The 22,049-nt window shown below is 39.5% G+C and overlaps 2 protein-coding genes across 10 annotated transcripts in view; one reads left to right on the top strand and one right to left on the bottom strand.

Annotated features, from left to right (window-relative positions):
- Positions 1 to 990: 990 nt before the first annotated feature.
- cdc37l1 (cell division cycle 37-like 1) lies at positions 991 to 14,113 on the bottom strand. 3 transcript variants are annotated; one of them, XM_061747187.1, is made up of 8 exons: positions 14,019 to 14,103; positions 13,811 to 13,917; positions 11,493 to 11,795; positions 11,178 to 11,265; positions 10,334 to 10,449; positions 8,495 to 8,617; positions 6,887 to 7,063; positions 4,757 to 5,416 (listed from the first exon to the last, which is right to left on the bottom strand). In XM_061747187.1, exons 2-8 carry the CDS (start codon positions 13,886 to 13,888, stop codon positions 5,324 to 5,326), a joined length of 978 nt encoding a protein of 325 aa, XP_061603171.1. In that variant the 5' UTR covers positions 13,889 to 13,917; positions 14,019 to 14,103; the 3' UTR covers positions 4,757 to 5,323. The 3 variants fall into 3 exon arrangements, with proteins under 3 accessions (XP_061603172.1, XP_061603171.1, XP_061603170.1); XM_061747188.1 differs by lacking the exon at positions 4,757 to 5,416 and adding an exon at positions 991 to 3,751 and having other exon boundaries at positions 13,811 to 14,113; XM_061747186.1 differs by having other exon boundaries at positions 4,758 to 5,416; positions 13,811 to 14,113.
- Positions 14,114 to 16,743: 2,630 nt separating this feature from the next.
- exd3 (exonuclease 3'-5' domain containing 3) overlaps positions 16,744 to 22,049 on the top strand; it is a 52,042-nt gene continuing 46,736 nt past the window's right edge. For 3 of the 7 annotated variants that reach the window (XM_061800299.1, XM_061800305.1, XM_061800306.1), the window contains exons 1-2: positions 16,744 to 17,024; positions 20,294 to 20,353. In XM_061800299.1, the coding sequence (XP_061656283.1) occupies positions 20,326 to 20,353 (28 nt within the window). In that variant the 5' untranslated portion in view covers positions 16,744 to 17,024; positions 20,294 to 20,325. Of the gene's footprint in view, positions 17,025 to 17,049; positions 17,482 to 17,538; positions 18,121 to 19,991; positions 20,084 to 20,130; positions 20,152 to 20,293; positions 20,354 to 22,049 lie in introns of those variants that run through there. The other 4 variants (XM_061800301.1, XM_061800300.1, XM_061800302.1 and 1 more) reach the window with 4 other exon arrangements.

A 22,049-nucleotide genomic window follows, 5' to 3' on the forward strand; every position in this document is an offset into this window, starting at 1 on the left:
GGTCTTCCATAACTCCCAGGCAATGCCTCAATGCCATGGCGCATCGAGGCAGTGATTAAAACAAAAGGATTCCCAACCAAGTACTGAAGATTAACATATCGTTTTGAAAGTACCATATTTTTATTAATTTAATGTGACCCTAATTACTCTTTTCATTTTTTTTTTTTTTTTTACAAAAACTGAGAAGTAAATGGTGATTTCTTCACAATATTCAAATTTTTTGAATTCCTGATTTCGTGAGTTTTATGAGCTGGTATCTCAAATTATGTAAAAAATAAACAAATACTTGAAATTATGTGCCCTGAATCTATAATCTATTAAAGTTTTACTTTTTGAATGGAATTATGGAAATGATTAAACATTTCCATGACATTAAAATCTTATGGAAAGGGTCTGTACTTATGTACCCATTATGTTTGAACGTTTACATTTTTTATAAATTTACACAAATGTCTGAAAATATGTTTTTACTTAGTCATTATGAGATATTCTATGTACATTTTTGTACACAAGAAAACTATACTCAAATCAGCTTTAGAATAAGCCGTCTCATCACGTCCTCTGGGATAGGCGCTAATGTGGACAAGTGCTATTAAAAGTGAATGAATATAAAATTATAAGCATTTTACTTTCCCACAGTATAAGGATAAAAATCCACAATGCAGGACTTTTTTTTAATAGAATATAATTTAATTCATCATCTGGTCTATTTAATTCCACACTGCATCAGAAAAGCACTGACATTTATTCTCTTGAATTTATTATATCTAGGATATAGATAGCTGGAAGCCTGAGCAAACTGACCAAAGTCAATCATTCAAATGTGAAAATGACAAAAGAAACGTTCACCCAGTTCAAATGAAAAGCTTATCACAAACCTGCTTGTAAAAAAAAAAAAAGTTCAGAATTCTCCATCTTTAGGACCTCAACTAAAAAATTAAAGTGTGATATTAAAAAAAAAGTCAAATATAAAGTGCAGCACACATTCAGATGCAAAGAGCTCCTTTCTGCATACAAAAACAAACAGACCTGAGCCAAAGACCTGAGCCCTGAACATCTCTGCACCTTTTCCCACAATGTCAAAAGTCAACTGGAGATGTTGAACTAAAAACATTAACTAAACAGCTTGTACTGCTAATAACGAGCGAAGAATTAAAGCAACATGCATTCAAATAACAGCATCAAAAACTTAGCTTTGCACTTCTTTTGTATCGTCTATTCCAGTGATTCCCAACCAGTGTGCAGTGAGAAATAATCAGATCTGCCTTAGAAAATTATCCAATTTCACTTAATTGGTCTAAAAATTAATTATTTATTACAGATAATGTATATTTGTCCATCTATCTCTGCCAGTAGCATATATTGACAGGCAAAACAATTAAATGCTCTTTTACATTTGGTGGCAGAAGGTACAAATAACTAACCTGTATATCCATTTCTTGCCATTCATTCAACAGAATAATATCCTTGTGTCCAAAGGATATATACACACAGTACTTTTTGTGATATTTTTTGTCTGTGCTGTGCCTTGAGATTTTTGTCATGTAAAAAATGTGCATTGGCCTAAGAACGGTTGGGAAACACTGGTCTACATAGGACATCAACATGGACACCTTGCATGTTGCGTTAGCATCCGCACTGACAAACTTTGCTGCACACCAGAATGAGACAGACAAGTTCTGGTAGTGTTCAGCACGTACATTCATTGGCATCTAACCGCTCTACATTTGAATTTGATGGAAAAATGAAAACCCTCTTTGCTCAACTTAATTTGCCGCTTCTATCTATTTGGATGGAGCACGTGAGAAACCGCTACCCACATTTGTACCTCTTTAAGCAAAACAGTATTTCCTCAAACAGTGGCCTCTGCTGTAACAGATGCCACACCCTGATTAATCAACGGGCTCTCGCTTTCAAACAGGCTCATTTTGGCAAAAGTATGTCAGAGACATATTATTAAAACACCTGGAAATGTTAAATTGTGAAAAAAAATTGAATGTCTCCTTTAAGTGCCTCCATTTGTGGAAAAAAAGTCCCCCAATTTAAACACCATTATTTTACTCAAATTACATTTTATTTATGTATATGTGGCAAAAATGTGATAAACTTTACACAAATTATATTTTTGTACAAATTAAGGCCACCCCTCTGATAAACATCTTCTCTGCTCACCAAATGGACAGCCACTATATGAGGAAATACAGTATTGCTTTGATCCTCAATCTGGATTGGCCTGACCCCTCTCAAAATGCAGTCAAATACTATTAAATTCTAAATTCTGACTCATAGGCTAAATCCAGTATTCAGGAATTTATTATTTCAACACCTAACATTAGGTCCATTATTTGAGTCGTATGCCAAGACGATCTATAATGGATTTGTGCAGGCTGTGGTTACATTGTACAGAGGTGCCTTAAGAGACTTGTTTAATTCATTACCTGACCACAACCCGCATATTGCAAATCATACTTCCCCATTGAAATGAAATTACATTAATTCGTTCCAGCCTCCCCCCCCAAAAAGTTTTTTTTAATAAGGAAACCAGATTTCTATATTGTACTATATAAAACGAGTAATAACATAAAGAGAATGTAAGGAATTAACAGTTTGTGCATTGAATTTAATGCTGCAATTCAATTCATTTTGTATGCCCTGCTTTGCCACCGGGATGCAGTATAATTGTCCTGCAGATACAAAGTAGTATTGTACTTCTACTAGTATTGTTGTTTGCGTTAAATGCTGTAATATTAGTACATTTTCATAGACATAACGAATATTCCTGTGAGTCTTGTTATATTATCTGTCATGTGCTGCTCCATGTGTGTTCAAACATCCGTTGCTTCTTAAAGCGCAAATATCAATGCTAACCGTTAGTATGTCAAAGGTGTTTTACATTGTTTGTTAGCATTAAGCTAAGGGGGCTTTAGCCAAGGCAAAACTGAGCTTGTTTTAAAAACAAAATGTGTAATACCCTTTGTTTAAAGCTTAGTTTAACAGTAAAATTCAGCTGAAAGTGGCATTAAACAGCTTGAAGCCTTTTTTTGATAAATTGGTCACTATTTGGCGAACTGCTGCTTATTGTTTAGTTGAACTCAGTTCGCTGCCCCCATGCAGCGCTCGTGTCTCAAGTTTGCACTCACAAATCAAAGCAAAAAAATTGTCCGAATGATGGCTTGTATCTCGAAAAACTTGTAAGTCGGGTCATTCGAATTTCAAGGCACCACTGTATGTGATTATTTAACATTTTCAAGCCCATTTAAAAGCTGTTGGATTTGCCCATGAGACAGAATGACAGCTCGAACACGATTCATTCAATGCAGACTGAATTTGATGGATATGTCTTACCTTATCAATTTAGTTCCATGCGTTTTATAGTTGACATTTGAAAGTTTTGTCACTTTTCAAGAAGACTTAAAGGCTTTAAAGAGGACCCAGATCACCATTTTAGCACAGCACTCACCTCTTGTTTGTCTGATGATGAATGACGGTATAAGAGGCCATTCGAGATGTGAAAAATGACTAATAGTGCTCGCCTTTATTCCTGTTGGGCTCTGGTGTCATTAAGAAGGGCTTAAAAAGTCAAGGTGTTCCTAAATGTGGAGAAGGTGAAGATGGAAGAAAGGCAACCAAGTTTCCTAAGAGGTCTCCATCATGCGTACATCATCACTTTCTGTGACGTCGTCCTTTGTCCACCTTTCTGTGCTTATCAACACTCCAGCTTCTAACAACGCTTGGAAGCGTACTCCTCCACCTGGTGGAGGGGAGACCATGGAGACTTTAGTGACGTCACATACACGCTTGGTTTTAGGGCTACACCCAAAATAAATACAAAGCAGCAGAATTATAAAAAATAAAGTCATAGCATAGTGAGAATAAAGTCGCAATTAGGAAAGTTGAAATATGCCCCCCAATTTTGTTTTTATGAAAATAAAATTGGAACTTCATTGAAATACTCTCAAAATTACCAGAAGATAAAAACATTATGAAAATGTTGTAATTTGACCGGAAAAGTAATAAAATGGTGGAAAAAAATCATTATCATATTGAATCATATGTAATATTATCATCATCACGTCTATACAGACAAAGAATAAAGTCACAATTGTGAAAATAATCATAATCTCATGAGAATGAGTAGTAAAGTCATAACTGATAAGATTCGAGTCATGATTTTAGGATAAAACCTCGACAAAAAATATTTAACAACTGTCATGATATAACAAAAACTATTTGAGATAATTGAGAATAAAGTAAACATTTTATGCAAATTATGTCATAAAATACAAAATAAAAATGGTCGATTTATGACCAAAATGGTTAAAAAATGTATTTAATGGAAAAGATATTTGTAATTTTATCAGAATAAAGTCACATCATCGCAAGAAAAAAGTTGTACAGAGTTTTTGGAAGAGTATGTCACGATTTCGAGAAAAAAAGTCAATATTCTGAGAAAAAAGTTGTCACACTTTTAGGACTGCTAATTATTACATCCTAATACATGGTCTTAATATTACCCAGTTATTTTACAAGAAAATAAGAAAAATGTAAATTTTACAAGACAACATTTTACAAGAAAGGTTGCTATATACCAAAACAATGCCATAGAATTATGAGAACAAAGTAGAGATTATGAATAAATATATATATATATATATATATATATATATATATATATATATATATATATATATGTCAAAGAAAATATATATAATTTTTTTATGAGAAAGTCTTAATGTTGCAAGAAAAGACTTATGAGAATAGAGTGATAATTTTAGGAGATACAAGTAATGAAATAGTCAAAACCTTTACATCAACACCATCATCAGTATGAACAATCAAATAATAGGCACGGAAATCATCTCTTTTGTTGACCTTGTTCAAGCATCAATGCGACGTGCTTTTAAAACATATTTTGGGGTATTACACTTTATTTATAAATGGTGGGCCACTAGAAAATTCCTTTTGAAAAAAAAGGAAGCATCTTCTCTCATAATATTGCAACTTTATTCTCGTGAGATTACCACTATTCTGTAATTGTCCAATTCTTTGTCCTTTTTATGTGGCTCCAATACACATTCATAATGTTTGCATCATGCAGATGAAAATCAAATACTGGGACAAGGCAGAGGAAAGACCGCAAGGGGATTAAGCAGCAGTTGCCTTGTTAGAGGATTATTATCACTGTTTATGTAACTGCCCTCTGCCTCTTTAAAGTTCATGTGCCGACCAATCAGATTTCGACAGGCACTCCTCTGATGCTGAGTGAGATGTGAAAACGGAGAACGACACTAGGACAAGGAGGCAGGGCCAGGAGATTTCAGCTTCAGTGCCAACAGGCTGAGTTGCATTCCTCGGCAGCAAGTTTTCTTCCAAGCCTCTCCGGCAGCGAGGGGCCAACCAAAAGGGGAAGAGGAAGCTTTTGTAACAAAGCATCCGGGTTTGGAGTTTAGCAGACCAGAGGAAACCTTCACACTTCTAACTTGCATACAAACTATAGTCCATAACAACTCTTATCTTAAGACAGGTACACACATACCGATTTTTAACATCTTATATAAATTATTAAAAATGTGAGACAACCCACACATGACGAGGAAAAACCTGTCACGCGTGTTCTGACAATTAAGGGTTTCCACCCACAAATCAGATGTCTGTTGTAGTACACAATCGGTTGCTCCTCTTTTTGGCTATTGTCACATTTCACGTCGTTAGTCACGGAGTCCGTGGATTGGCCGACCTCAGTGTTGACCACTCGCATAAGGATTTGTAATCGTACCGAACATGGGTAATATCTGTTTTCACTAGTTAATCAGGGAGGTGAGGGAAGGAGGACAAAAAACATTTTTAACACACCCCACACCACAGTATAATCGCTAAGGATAATATTTTAGAGACCTCCATTAATCGGGCTTCTGGTGAGTCTGATCGGAAGGCCAAACAACTGCTCAAATTTAGCCCGATTATCTGCAAACAAAATTTCTTTTTTTTCCCCCAGAAAAATTATGACAAAATATGAAGATATAGTATCATTCAAAGTTTAGGAGCACTTTTCTATGCTATAAAATGATCAACTGCATCCAAACTTTTGTCTGCTACTGTACATACTTTTTATTCAACAGAAATGTGTGTGTAGTCCTTAGTTTTTATTTGAATACCACTTACTGCCAAGGAATGGATTTGTCGTTTTTTACAATTTTGATGGGTAGCTATTATTCCATGGATATTTTCATGACGTTTTGGTTTTAAAATAAATAAATAAATAAAATTCCCCACACTGACGATGTCATTAATATCATGAAAATCTAAAGAAATATATAAAATCTAAATTTAACATCACACACATTTACACATTACAGATCATTATGTTATTATTCGTACAATTGTGTGTGCAAGATATAAATTTGTTTAACCTCTGCCAGAGAAAAGTACTCGTGAATTTATATTTACTGTATACAGTTCCCTATAAATTCCAGCATGTTTTTATAATTTTGCAACTACCAAATTAGTATGCCTCCAAATGTAGAACGTTACCAGTATGACGAAAAAAAGTGCCTATATATGTATCGTAAAATTCAATTTAAAGTTTCTAAAGTACGGTAAGCATCACGCCCAACTAAATGACAACTACTTTAATATGATACAATGCCGCCACCTTATGTTTAATCTTGAGAACAGCAATTACGTGTTAACATAACATGTTTTACCATAACACCAACACACAGTATGTACCTAAACGACTGATAGAGAAAAAGCCCTTCGCTAGGACGTGTGCCAGCTTGATGATCAATAAAAGTGACAGAAAATTTTATGGATATTCGATTAATCCATTAATTGTTGCACCTCTACAAGAAAGTAAAACACACACCACATAGAAAAAAATACTCACTTGAGTTAAAGAGCACTGAGCTTCTTTCGGGTTGAGTCTGCAGTTTGTGCCATTGCACGGCTGTTGTGTTGTGTTGTTGGATGTGATGCTTTTACACCGGACCACATATTCTCTGACTCTGTATTTGAAGGCCTCAAGCTCAGTGTGGAAGACTTCCAAATAGACGTCTTGTCCTTCCTGCATCACAACAGAAGAAAACACTAAATTTGAACGAGCTAACGTTGCTATGTTTGGGGTGAAAATGGGAGCAAGCAAGCACTAGAGTAATTCTGGCCCAACTAGTCTGCTGCATAATTGAGCTACAGAAGAACTTGAAACCATCCGTAAAAGTTTCAACAAACAAGATGTGGAGACATCCATCCATCCATCTTCTTTATCGCTTATTGTATGCTTTATTAACTCCTCTAAACTTTAGATGTTGTTTCAAATAAAACACTATGTTTACATGGGAAACAAAAGGAAGATCAATACATATAAGTTTTGAAAGTTTTTAACTTTCCTATGGTCACTGTCCAACAAAAAGCATGTACAGTCCCCCCAAATATCAAAAGTACTGTCGTGACTTTTGAAGCCGAGCACACCAGTCAGAGTCTCCTCACTCAGCTTTGCACTGCGTAAGCATTGACCTGATCACTGACCTTATACCAACCTCTGCCGCCTCTCAGATATCCAAGGAGGTGCGTGTGCGCTCAAAATACATTCATTCATTCATTTTCCATACTGCTTATCCTCACTAGGGTCGCGGGCATGCTGGAGCCTGTCCCGGCTATCTTCAGGGGAGAGGTAGGGTACAACTTGAACTGGTCTCCAGCCAAGTGCAGGGCACATGTATACAAACAACTATTCACACTCACATTCACACCTACGGGCAATTCAGAGTCTTCAATTAACCTACCATGCATGTTTTTGGGATGTGGGAGGAAACCGGAGTATCCGGAGAAAGCCCATGCGGGCACGTGGAAAACATGCAAACTCCACACAGGCGAAGCCAGATTTGAACCCGGGTCCTCAGAACTGTGAAGCAGATGTGCTAACCAGTCATCCGCCATGCTGCGCTCAAAATACATTGTGACTAATCCAAGTTAATACATGATTAATGATACATGATGAGTTAACACTTTAATTTTAGCCTTAATATATATACAAAATAAATATTAAAATATTTTTGTAGTGAATCTAAACAACTATAAGTTTCATGTTTTGAATTAAACTAATGAAATGAATAAATTCTTCCATGATAGTCTAATATATGGGACGCATCTGTACAAACAAAAGCCTTGATGTATATTTAGAACTCTCCTCCCTGTACTTGTTTTGCACTGTAATCCCTGTACTTGTTTTGCACTGTAATCTTGTGACATAAAACATTTTGTAAAATAAAAATACTAAATAAAGACCACATTTGGGAGATGATTTACATTTACTGCAAATACTACTTCTGTATATACAACTAACTCATGGAAGGTGCATGGAATAAATCAATGTTTAAAAAAAAAAAACCCTTCTTTTCCCGCATTTATCAAGGAAAATTCAATTGACTCTTCAGGCCAATTCATGACAAACCATGTTTTATTGAAAAGTTGTTAGGACATGATATGGGTGCCTTACTTTGGCTTTTTGGAAAAACTGCCTGAAACAGCCTCTGGGGTCCTGCTGAGAGTTTGATGCCATCTCCAGGATGAACTGCATGGCTACAGCTTGATGAGCCACCTGCTCCATTAGCGCTTCCTTCTGTAGGAAACAAAAAAAAAAAATCATCATGATTCACTGCTGCTCCCACAAAATGGCAGCTGGATTTGCTTGAGGGAACTGTGGTGTTTCATGATGCAATATATCATCATCCTATTAGTGGGCTCAGGGAAAAAAAAAAAAAAATAAATAAAAAGACAACCTCAAAAGTCAAACAAAACAAATGTTGCCTTCATTTTTGCCTTCTGGCAAAATGTGCTTGATCATACATGATGATGTGAGATGTCAGAAAATCTTGTGAGACTTCAACTCAATTAGCCTCTGAAGTCCAAAAGAATTTTGTTGTCTCTTTTTGTGTTTTAGCTATGCCATCACAAATGCGTACCAGTGAGAGTAAAGAAGTCTAATGATAACTATAGAACCAGAAATTAAATTTCTATGACATAGGTTGTTCAATTCAATATGAGTAATACAATTAACTATTCATAATTTACAATAAATGAAAATTCCCAAGCAAATGCTAACGTAAACACACATACACTATACCAGTGTTTCTTGGGGGCCGTGAGCTGAAGCTTGGGTGCCTTCAAAACAATTTGCAATAAATGTTATCACATACGGTATAAAGCTGACATCTCTGCAGGCGTGCAGTGTTTCTAGCTTTCTCACACCCTTTTCTCATGTAGAGTTGTAAAGGTGAAGAGAGGCAAGGCGACCTCTGCAAATATTTGTGGCTTGGAAGCACATACTGTACCTCAGGTCAAAATCATTGCTTTTACAATATATAAATGGGCCCTAGGTCTTTGGCAATGTTCAGCATTATTGACTCAGTGATTGCTCTCCACCAGGCTCCTTTCTTGTTATACAGGGGAAAAAAATGTAGAAATTATTCTGCTCATGTTGTATCTTAGTGGCACGGTGCCGACTGGTTAGAGCGTCAGCCTCACAGTTCTGAGGACCCGGGTTCAATCCCTGGCCCCGCCTGTGTGGAGTTTGCATGTTCTCCCCGTGCCTGTGTGGGTTTTCTCCGGGCACTCCGGTTTCCTCCCACATCCCAAAAACATGCATTAATTGGAGACTCTAAAATTTGCCCGTAGGTGTGACTGTGAGTCCGAATGGTTGTTTGTTTGTATGTGCCTTGCGATTGGCTGGCAACCAGTTCAGGGTGTACCCCGCCTCCTGCCCAATGACAGCTGGGATAGGCTCCAGCACGCCCGCGACCCTAGTGAGGAGAAGCGGCTCAGAAAATGGATGGATGGATGTTGTATCTTTCTTAACGAAATTAAAGTTGTGTGTTACTTTTTGGAAAAAATATTTATTAGAGGCATCTGAAAAGGCGCCAACTTGGCAAGACTAACTGTGCTTTTGAAAACAAGATCCTCTTAGTTTGCAGCCATGTTGTTAGTCCAACCAGTGCACGTCAGTGAAGAATCACTCTGAACTACAGAAGCTGCAAAAACAAAAATCCTCCTGAGCAATAAACTTAAATGAATTAAATTGATTAATCGCCCAGCTCTATTCCATTGTAATTCTATTTTGACAATGAATAACTAGTTCACCATCCACGACTTGTTTTTTCCCCACGAACTACCTCATAAACATGACAACAACAGCATAGGAAATTCATATTTGTAATTCAAAATGGTCAAAGCTGAGCAGGATGGCAAAATACTGAGTGTGGTATTCTGCTCTCTTGTTGTGCTCTTGACGAATCTTTCAAAATAAGAACATAAAACAAATCATTTAAACATTACTTACCCCTTCTTGCTGGAGCGTGATGCACCATAAAAATAGATAGTTGGCCGTCTCATCACAAATGAGTTGAGGCTTTTCTGCCAGGAATCGCTGACTGTCATCCCATCGCCGTAACATACCTTAAAAAAGCGATGGATTCAGTTTATTTTTACCTTACCCCTCTATAACCGATATGACTAATTATAGGTCACAATGGTAGAAAAATATGTTCTTGGTCTTTTTTTTAATATTACAAATTTCTGGCATTTCAACAGGGGTGTGTCGACTTTTTATATCCACTGTAGATAAGATACAGTCATGAAAAAATTAGGAAATCCTATGAAAACATGCTTTTGAAAACATTTAAACATGGCTATTGAATAAAAAATGTAAAAATACTGAGAGATTCAATTTATGGTGAGGAATAAATTAGAACCCCCACATTTTTAAATTGGCTGAAATCACACAAGTGTATAACATAAAGTGCACATCATGACAACATTGTTACTCAGCATTTTATATGAGACATGCCCTATGTAAAACTCAAACTTTCAGTTTGGTGTGCTTTTAACTGTTGACGTAAACATCATCACCATGGTGAGAGCAAAAGACCTGTCTGAGGCCTTCAGAAAGAAGATGATTGTGGTTATGGACGGAAAATAAATAAATAAATAAAGATAGAAAGATAGATAGATAGAAAAAATAAATGTACCCCAAAAAAATTTTTTTTACCAAGGAAATTGTAATGCATGATAAAAAAAATTCAACACTTTCAGAATACAGACATTGAAACAATAATGCAACATGAGCATCAAAATTAGGCTGAGAAGGTTCCTCATTTTCATTTCTGGTTCTAAATGTCACTTACCAAAGTGCCTGAGGTCTTGCTCAGACTTGTGGATAGATTCCTTGCATTGTTCTGCTTCTTCTGGTTCATTCTGGACGTTGATGATACTCTGGTGGAGAAGGAGGACGTTGATGATGTTTACTGGCAGCCAAGACACCTCTTGTTCTCAATACCTTTTCATCATCATCATCATCACCATCATCATTAATATCTTTAAAATGCATTTTGAAAAAAAAGAAGGCCTTCCTCCTTGCTTTGTGCTCTGGTTGAGTAAATAAACAACTCGGCCACTGTATGAGGAAAAAAGGTTATGGGCCATTCTTTCTTCCCACTCACCTTATCAAAAACATCCCAACTTCCATCAGCACCAAGCACAGGTCCTTGACTGGGCCCCTGACCCCCCAGCATGCTCTCCTTGCGGCGCCACTCCTCCTCGGTCTGCGTTAGCTGTGTGGGGCTCGCCCGAGTCCGAGCATGTTCCTGCTCCAGGGACTCGGAGCAGTGGAACTTTAAGCCACACAGGCGGTCCTGGGCTTCGGCCAGCATCCAGCTGGACACCATTGAGGTCGTTGAGCAACCCTGCTGTTGGTTCTGGCAAATGGATGCCTCGCCACAACCACAGAGCTGTGTTGATGATGTCTGATGAAAGCAAAAGTAACATAGGTATTGACTGGTTGAATGAACCTGAACAAATTCCAAATGACTGACAAAACTGTTCCTCTTTAGTAAATTAGCTCCTCTCTGTTTGCCACCATGTCTCGAGTGTAAACAATGTGCATCAGCAGGCTATGGAAGCCACTAAGGGGTGGTGGTGGTGTTGGTGGTGGGGGGGTGACCCCCGAAAAAAGATTTACCCATTAATTGCCCAGACCTAGGCTGTAGAAAGACTTATACTGACATTTATTATTGCTTTGGCTAACATATGAAGAGCAGCTTTTTTTTTTTTTTTCAAAACAGATGACTAGCCATGACATGTGATGGCAAGAAGACGACCAGTAATCTATTATAGTAAAGACTAGGAATGTGCAAGGCAGTTACACTTCTTGTCCCTTAAATTTTACAGTAGGGATGCATGATTATGCCCAAAATAATAATCATGATTACTTTGATCATATCAGATTGTAATCACGATTACTAGTCATGATTATTCTCCATGTTGGGAAAAATCTTTATTGCACTACTTTTCAACAAACAATATGTAACAGTTTTCAGTGCAAAATGAATCTTTACATAAGAATGATGGATGGATGGATGGATGGATAGATAGATAGATAGATAGATAGATAGATAGATAGATAGATAGATAGATAGATAGATAGATAGATAGATAGATAGATAGAAAAAATAAATGTAACCCAAAAAAATGTAATTTACCAAGGGCTAACTGAATAAATAGGCTATTACAAAGTGCAATCAAGAATTGCAACTTAATGGAAGCAAATACAGTTAATGCATAAAACGCAATAACATTAGGCTGCAAGCACCCACTTTTCATTTGAAAATCCCGGCCGTCAATATCGTGAATTGTCAAGGACCTCTCTGTTGTTCTGCTTGACCATTGGTCAGTCGTGCATGGTCACAAACTGCAAAGAACTCGACAGAACTCGATTTCCCTCTGTCGTTTTTTTACTGCGGTCAGGCCAGCCGAAAGGTTCAAGGCAGCCACTACGCTTGTTAATAGTGTCTTACCCTGACATGCCACCTCTACGCCAAGATGCAGAGGGCCAACTTCAAAATAAAAGCTGGACATACTACATTGGACATTAATGGCATTTTCAACTGTTATTTTGAAGGTGGCCACAGAGCACGGTGCCCCTTAGTGGCTGGCTGACTAGGTTGCAGGCACTGCTGCAAATGAGCCACATTTCATATGCAGCACTGCCTGAATTTTCAATGTAAAAAATAGATAAATAAAAATTGCCAACAAGCAGGCTTATTTAATCGTGGCAGCCGAAATCGCTATCACAATTAAAATTTTATTCATTGCGTTGCCGGCTTTATAGTATGTGCTGAAGTGTGTGTGTGTATATATATATATATATATATATATATATATATTACATACTGCGCCTGCATTTGGTTATTATCATTTTTATGGTTTGTTTAGAAACAGTCAAGGAAAAGCTTTCGCAGGCCGCATAGATTGCTGTGGAGGGCCAGGTCTGGCCCACGGACTTTGAGTTTGAAACTTGTTCTATGACTCATCACAAAAATATTTTGGCCAATAAAGCTTTTGGGCTTTAATGACTACTCCCACTCATGCTTTATTTGGAAGGGGAGGGCTAAAAATACTCACTCTAACTCAGACTGCACTCTGATGTTATTGTTGAGAAATGTGAGGGGAACTGAGTGAATTAAAGAGGACTGCAAAGGCCAAATGGACAACACAAGCAAACAGTTCCAAATTTCCCCAGACAGATAGGTTTTAGATACATACGTAGAGACGGTTTTCACAATATTATGGTCCGTTTATGTCACTATATGACGCGGGGTTGCAAACGCCAATCAAACACACGAGCATGTGGCTAGCTGTCATGCCACCCACTTTTAACTTTGTTTGGACTGTGTCAGATGTCAGGCGGAACGAATTTATAGCTCGCTTGAATTAAAAAGTGTTTGGGGTGGTTGTTGGGCTGCTAGCGAGAGCTACCTACTTGCTGGTGGGAACAGCATGTGTCCGTTTCAGGGGACTCGCTGTCCGACAGCCCGTCGTTGTTGCTCCGCCACTCCATCGCTGCTGTACTAGCAGCTAGCCAGCCAGCTAGTTAGCCGTGTGAGAGAATTGTCACAAACAATGTGTCGCCGTGGGATTAATATATGTCAACTCGGGAGGAGTTTAATCTAATCGGTAATGTGACGCACCACATCTCCACGATGAGTTGTCAGTGGAAATAGGATCAAGCAGCTGCTGCAGGAAACAATAACAAAAACTAACTGGCACGGCTACTGCAACTAAGATGACGTAAAAACCACGTGGTATAGTAGGAACTTTTTGTAATTTTATTTTTTTCAATTAAAATATTCTAAAATAGTGTTTTGTAATCCGTAAAATGTATTATTAAAATACATTAAAATGTTTTGCTTGTGATGAGCAGATTTCATTCACACAAAACGATTGCCAGTAAAAGCACAACATTCAGGACAAAACCTGTCATTCACTGACAGTAAATTGTAGCTATATACTGCTTGTGTTGAAATAAATTAAAATGCTATTTCCTTTTTTCTTTTTTTTTTTACCCCTCGGTTGTGCTGCATACAGTTGCACACAACGCTGTAGAATCACACACAACAAGGGAAATGAGAACACCCTTCAAAGGACCTAATCTTTCGTTTTTGTTTTTTTTCAAAGGTAAAAAAATTTGGGGGCTTTTTTTCAAACGTTATCTATTTTGATGTTGACAAAAAAGTAAACCTCATCAAAATTGGTTGGTCGGTGAAATGAGCAAGCCATGATTTATGTTAAATGTACATGCGTTACCTTTGACAGGATTGTTGGCCCCACCAACGTGGCTGCTATGTAGGCACGTCACTTACCTAAGATGCTACAGTGCTGGCGTATCTAGTTTTCGATTAATATCTGTAATCTGCCCAGCTCACACTGCACCCGACCCCTATGGCCCCTCCCACAGGTGGTGAGCCCATGGGAAGGGGGACCCACGTTACCCTTTCGGGCTGTGCCTGACCGGGCCCTATGGGTGCAGGCCCGGCCAACAGGCGCTCGCCTTTGAGCCCCACCTCCAGGCCTGGCTCCAGAGGGGGGCCGCGGTGACCTGCGTCCGGGTAAGGGAAACCTGAATCCATATATATATTGTTCATCATAGGGGTCGGGGATGAGATCCTGCCCCAAGTAGAGGAGTTGAAGTATCTTGGGGTCTTGTTCACGAGTGAGGGAAGAATGGAACGGGAGATCGGTGCAGCGTCTGCAGTGATGCGGACTTTGTATCGGTTCGTTGTGGTAAAGAAGGAGCTCAACCGAAAGGCCAAGCTCTCAATTTACCGATCCATCTACGTTCCTAACCTCACCTATGGTCACGAGTTGTGGGTCGTGACCAAAAGAACAACATCCCGGATAGAAGCGGCCGAAATGAATTTCCTCCGCAGGGTGTCCGGGTTGTCCGTTAGAGAAAGGGTGAGAAGCTCTGTCATCCGGGAGGATCTCAGAGTAGAGCCGCTGCTCCTCCACATTGAGAGGAGCCAGATGAGGTGGCTGGGGCATTATGATGCCTCCCGGACACCTCCCTGGTGAGTTGTTCCGGGCACATCCCTCCAGGAGGAGACCCCGGGGACGACCCAGGACACGCTGGAGAGACTATGTCTGCAGGCTGGCCTCGAAACGCCCAGAAGAGCTGGATGAAGTGGCTGGGGAGAGGGAAGACTGTGCTTCCCTGCTAAAGCTACTGCCCCCGCGACCCGACCTCGGTTAAGCGGAAGAAAATGGATGGATGGATGGATCTGTGATCTGAACAGTGACAGGAGAGGACGTCATATTGTTACCCATCTTGACATAACGTCCCTATGCAACGCAACGCAACGCAATTGACGATTTTCAAATTTTACCATTAGTAAAATATATTTTCCACAAACCTCACAATATATATTTATTCTATGGTAATCTCAGATTATCATCATGGCCAGTTAGTAAACTATAAAAGAAATAGCCTTCAACTATTAAAACAACATACGTTTTTCTTTTTTGCCAACGTCGTCAGGCAGGGACGTGCACAGACATATTTGGGGACAGGTGCTCAAACCCAAAAAAGGGCACACGTCGCTATAATTATTCATACAATTAAAATTAAATATAAATATATATTTAACTTGTGTATTTATTTCTGTTAACACAATCAACACAGTCAATAATAAAACTACTAAGAAAGGAGATGCAGGGAAGCTGCAGTGGATATAAAATGACTGGACACCCATGGCAGTTCTTTTGTGATATACAAAAATGAGGCATTTTCTATCCACCGCAGGATGAAGGCCTCTTCTTCACGTTTCCAACTACTACAGTAGTTTGCAATTTGTTGCCACTGTATTCTGGTGTGCTTAATAATTTCATCTATCCATCTACTTTTAGGTCTTCGCCGTGGCCGTTTTGTGCCCAGTGGTATCCATATATAAAATAAAATACACATTTCATTTCTCTCGTGTAATCAGCTAATTTTAGCTCTCTCACATGACCCAATCAGACGTGACGGACGGTCGTGAACATAGATCTGAAAAGTAGATATAGCAGCGCCATATAGCAGCCCGGCTAACCGAAGTGCGGCCACGGGTATCCTACCAATATCCATAAAAATAATAATTAAAAAAATTAAACGTGAAATGTTTGTCCAAGTTCATTTGTCGTAATTGTACGGCGTTTTACGCAACCGTATGCAGCACAATGTACCGATGCCAACACCGGCATTCCTGGTCTTTTGATTTTCTTGGCATCCCCCCACACACACAAACACACACACACGGAATGCGCTGACGACTTTGACCTTCCTAGCTTAGATCTCCGTCGGCACGGGGCTCAAAATGGGCGTGTCGTATCTACCAATACATATCTGTGGCCGTGAACTAGCATGACGAACTGGTTTCAAGACCAGGAAATGATATAATGTTAAATATACCCCGGTTAATGAATTGCAGGGAAAATTACGCCGATTAATGCATCACATATTTCTTATTACATCAATATATTTACTTATTACGACATTAACTATTGTATGTTCTTATACATACTTTTATAATTCGAATTATTAAGAAAAGTCGTGTTCCAGATGAGTTACCTTAACATAAAAATGAGGGCTAATTTAATTCAACTTGTTTTACTGCAAGCGACAGTCGAAGCTCAATCTCACAGCGAACAAATTTCACGTGGTGAGTTTTACGTTTATGGTACAACAATACGGATAAATTCTAGTTGTAGGTGACAGTTGTATCCAAGATTTCCAGTGTCTAAGAGTGTTGTCCCGAATTAGTATAGTACCGGGTTTGGGCTAGCTAAATTTGGGCACTTCTGACTTAAAACAATTAATTTAATGTTAATTTTCAACACTATTGATTGAGCTGACATGAAAGTAACTGTGTGGTACGAGTCTCCTCGCAGTCTGTGTTTAGTCTACTGGTTATTTGTAACGTTTTCGTGGACATGGGTTCCATTGTGTAAATAGGTTTCCTCGCTTTAGCAGCAGATGGCGATAGAGGATAAATTAAAATTGCCTGAGCTGGGCCAACGCATAAACGTATAGGTAGCTCATTGAGCGGGTTGGCCTGTTACTCTGATACGCAAGCGCTTCCGCCATAATGGATGTGGCAGAATTGTCCGTAAACTCAGGCAAGTAAATGGATTGAACTTCACAAAGCGCCAACCTATAAAGTAAATAAAATGTATGCCTCTCGTTCAGGCACGAACGCACGCCACGTACTATACCGTTGGGAAACGAATAGGAACCCAAAACAATTAGTGATTTGTTCTCTGATTATAAATGTTTACTCCCATGTATATTTTATATATTAACTATCACAATGACAATGTATGTCTTTCATTGGTAGCTGTAAGTACTCATGCAAACAGAAAAATACATCCTTTGGTACTTGCGTAATGTACAGTATATCCTCAACATAATATATACACACTCATTTATGTTTGTGTGTGTATGGCACGGTACGGTACTGTGGGTGACTGGTTAGCAGATCTGCCTCACAGTTATGAGGAACTCGCCTGTATAGAGTTTGCATGTTCTCCCCGTGCCGACGTGGGTTTTCTCCGGGTACTCCGGTTTCCTCCCACATTCCAAAAACATGCATGGTAGTTCAATTGAAGACTGAATTGCCTGGAGGCGTGCACGTGAGTGTGAATGATTGTTTGTCTACATGTGCCCTGCGATTGGCTGGCAACCAGTTCAGGGTGTACCCCGCCTCTCGCCCAGAGTCAGCTGAGATAGGCACCAGCACACCCCTGACACTAGTGAGGGTAAGCGGTATGCATATGTATTTTTATATGTATAATATTTTTTATATACCGTATTTTCACGACCATAAGGCGCACCGTATTAAGAGGCGTAGTCTCAGTTATGGGGTCTATTTCTGTATTTAACACATACATAAGGCGCACTGTAGTATTGGGCGTAGGCATGGTAAAACATACACTAGCTTAAAACATACGGTAGCATGCATGCACGCTAAAACAATGTTTTAAAAAAGGCAGCGGGGGCAAAACTTTGTTCGGTTGTACTTTATTGAAGTCTTTAACAATGTAATTTTTTTGATCAATCCTCATCCACAAACCCATCAAAGTCCTCATCTTCTGTATCCGAAATGAACAGCTGGCCAAGTTCTCAATCAAACACGGCAGGTTCAAGACAGTCTCATTGCCGTGCAAAAGCTCGAACAACAGTGCAAGCAGACACATTAGCCAAAGCATCCACAATCCATTCACAAATTGTGGCGTAAGTCGCCCGGCGCTGCCTCCTAGTCTTAGTAGAGCTGTGTTCGCCATCTGTTATCCATGGCTCCCACGCCGCTCACAACTTCACTTTGAATGCCCTGTTTACACCGATGTCCAGCGGTTGGAGTTCCTTCGTCAAGCCTCCCGGAATGATGGCAAGCTCCAAGTTATTGCACTCAGTCGAATGGTGACTGTAGAGACGCTTCTCCCGGCTGTTCTTTGCTCATTAATCCATTGCTCGAGTTGCTCTTCCAACTCGGGCCACTTTGCCTTGTTTCCGCGGGAACTCAGCTTCGTCTTCTTGACTTGGCGAAGCTCATTTTCCTGCCTCCTCCACTTGTGAACCATGGATTCGTTGATCTTGAATTCTCTCGCGGCTGCTCGATTCCCATGTTCCTCCGCGTAACTGATAGCTTGATAAGCGTGTCTCTTCGTAGGTGACGTTTTCGGGGGTCCTTAGCCAAACCGGTGTTGTTTTACACAATGCACACCCCATGCTCCCAGTCAGTCAAGCGGTAAAAAAACAAGCAAAAAAAAAAAAAAAAACACCCCGGCGCTATATACCTACTGGGGGCGTGCCTTTAGCGTCCTACTTCACGCACCCTTCCCCTGTCCTCAGCCACGTCCGCTTTTCCTTTGTGTAAGCAGCGTGTCGGCAGGAAATGATAAATAAATAAAATAAAATAAAATAAAAAAAACAAATAAAAGTCAAGCGCAGCGCTCATCACACAACAACATTTATAGATGTTGGAACTCTGTGCACACACAAGGCACGCCGCATTATAAGGCTCCCCGTCCATTTTGGAGAAAATTTAAGACTTTTAAGTGCGCCTTATGGTCATGAAAATACGGTATACTGTATAGTCATGTTTACGGCTACCAATGTATGTACACTGTTACTGTGATTAAGAAATATAAACCAGATCCTGAAATGTAGATGTGACGTGGCTTTTCTAAATAAAAGCACTTTTACATTCAACAGATTTTGATTAAACTTTTTGATATTCAATAATTTATATCAATTTAACTACTAATAATGCAATCACTGGAGACTGACTATCAGGAAAGAAATCCCTTCTGACATCTGTTTCCCACTGCTTTCTCAGCAGGTTGCCTTTGGGAAGCCTACATAATATGAGATAGCCAAGCACCTAACAACAGTCTGAGTAGTTACTTTGGGGCAATTTAGTTAAATAGATAAGTCTTGTTTGTTTTGTTTGGAAGCTACTTTCACGGCGGGAATTCACAGTATTATGCCAATATGGGATTTCATAGTATTAGTAACAAAGTCAACAAATTATATTCACAAAATGTCCAAATGCAATCAAAAGTACATTGTTCAGTCCATATCCAATGAAATCTGGCTTTGAGTGTGAAATGGTTGGTATATCCAACAGCAATGAATGAGACATCTTGACCGATTGCTACACTGTGCCACATCCAATTATCTCCTGGACATTCATGACTGCACTCAACTCCTTGAGTCAGGGTAATGTAGAAAAGGCCCCAAAACACCATCAAACATGTTTCTCAACCGTTTTTTATTGTGAATCTCAGGTTTGTGAGTATGACACAACCCCCACCACCACCACCACACACACACACACACACACACACACACACACTCCATAAATGTCAGCACTACTCATTGAGATGTTGTTGTCCAGTGAGCATATTTTAATCTTCTCAATCTCCACAGATTGATAGAAACTCACCAGCTGGTGGACAGAAATGATCCATTCTACTCCAGAATCAAATGGTTTGTATTACATTACAGTACAATACGACGGTCCTGAAATATGATACTTCAAGGTTTCCTATGGCACACGGCACAAGAAGGCACATTCAGTTACTCCCATACGTATTAATGTTAGGCTTATCTGTTTTAGCATATACTTATCTTGAGTAGGGCTGCGCGATTATGGCCATAATAATAATCCCGATTATTTTGATCAATATTGTGATCATGATTATTAATAAAGATAATTCTCATTTTATGGAAATATCTTTATTTTTAATGCACTGCTTTTCAACAAATAACAGTAACAGTTTTCAGTGCAAAATGAATCTTTAAATAAGAATAAATGCTCGATAATAACAACAAGTAAATGTACCCCAAAAAAATCTACTTTACCAAGGGCTAACTGAATAAATATGCTTTTACAAAGTGCAATCACGAATTTCAACTTAATGAAAGCAAATACAGTTAATGCATCTTCTTTTCCTTTCGGCTTGTCCCTTTAGGGGTCGCCACAGCGCGTCATCCTTTTCCATGTAAGCCTATCTCCTGCATCCTCCTCTGGAACACCAACTGCCCTCATGTTTTCCCTCACGACAGCCATCAACCTTTGGTCTTCCTCTAGCTCTCTTGCCTGGCAGCTCCATCCTCATCATCCTTCTACCAATATACTCACTATTTATCCTCTGGACGTGTCCAAACCATCGAAGTCTGCTCTCTCTAACTTTGTCTCCAAAACATCGAACCTTGGCTGTCCCTCTGATATGCTCATTTCTAATTTTATCCAACCTGGTCACTCCGAGAGCAAACCTCAACATCTTCATTTCCGCCACCTCCAGCTCTGCTTCCTGTTGTCTCTTCAGGGCCACTGTCTCTTCTTCACAGAGACTCTTCTGTCACATAACACACCTGACACCTTCCTCCACCCGTTCCAACCTGCTTGGATCCGTTTCTTCACTTCCTGACCACACTCACCATTGCTCTGGACGGTTGACCCCAAGTATTTAAAGTCCCCCACCCTTGCTATCTCGTCTCCCTGTAGCCTCACTCTTCCCCCACCACCCCTCTCATTCATGCACATATATTCTGTTTTACTTCGGCTAATCTCTTTCTCTTCTCTTCTACTCTCCCTTCTCTCTCATTTTCCTCATTCATCAACTCCTTGAAGTATTCTTTCCATCTAGCTAGCACACTGCTGGCACCAGTCAACATATTTCCATCTCTATCCTTAATCACCCTAACCTGCTGCACATCCTTCCCATCTATCCCTCTGTCTGGCCAGCCTGTATAGATCTTTTTCTCCTTCTTTAGTGTCCAACCTGCCATACATGTCATAATATGCCTCTTGTTTGGCTTTACCCACCTCTACCTTTGCCCTGTGTCGCATCTCAATGTATTCCTTTCGCCTCTCCTCGGTCCTCTCAGTGTCCCACTTCTTCTTAGCTAACCTTTTTCCTTGTATGATTTCCTGTACTGTGAGGTTCCACCACCAAGTCTCCTTCTCTCCTTTCCTGCCAGACGATACACCAAGTATTTTCCTGCCTGCCTCTCTGATCACATTGGCTGCAGTGGTCCAGTCTTCTGGAAGTTCCTCCTGTCCACCGAGAGCCTGTCTCACCTCTTCCCGAAAAGCTGCACAACACTCGTCCTGTCTCAGCTTCCACCACATGGTTCTCTGCTCTGTCTTTGTCTTCCTAATCTTCCTCCCCACCACCAG

The sequence above is a fragment of the Phyllopteryx taeniolatus genome, chromosome 15, assembly GCF_024500385.1.
Source record: "Phyllopteryx taeniolatus isolate TA_2022b chromosome 15, UOR_Ptae_1.2, whole genome shotgun sequence".
Taxonomy (NCBI): Eukaryota; Metazoa; Chordata; class Actinopteri; order Syngnathiformes; family Syngnathidae; genus Phyllopteryx; species Phyllopteryx taeniolatus.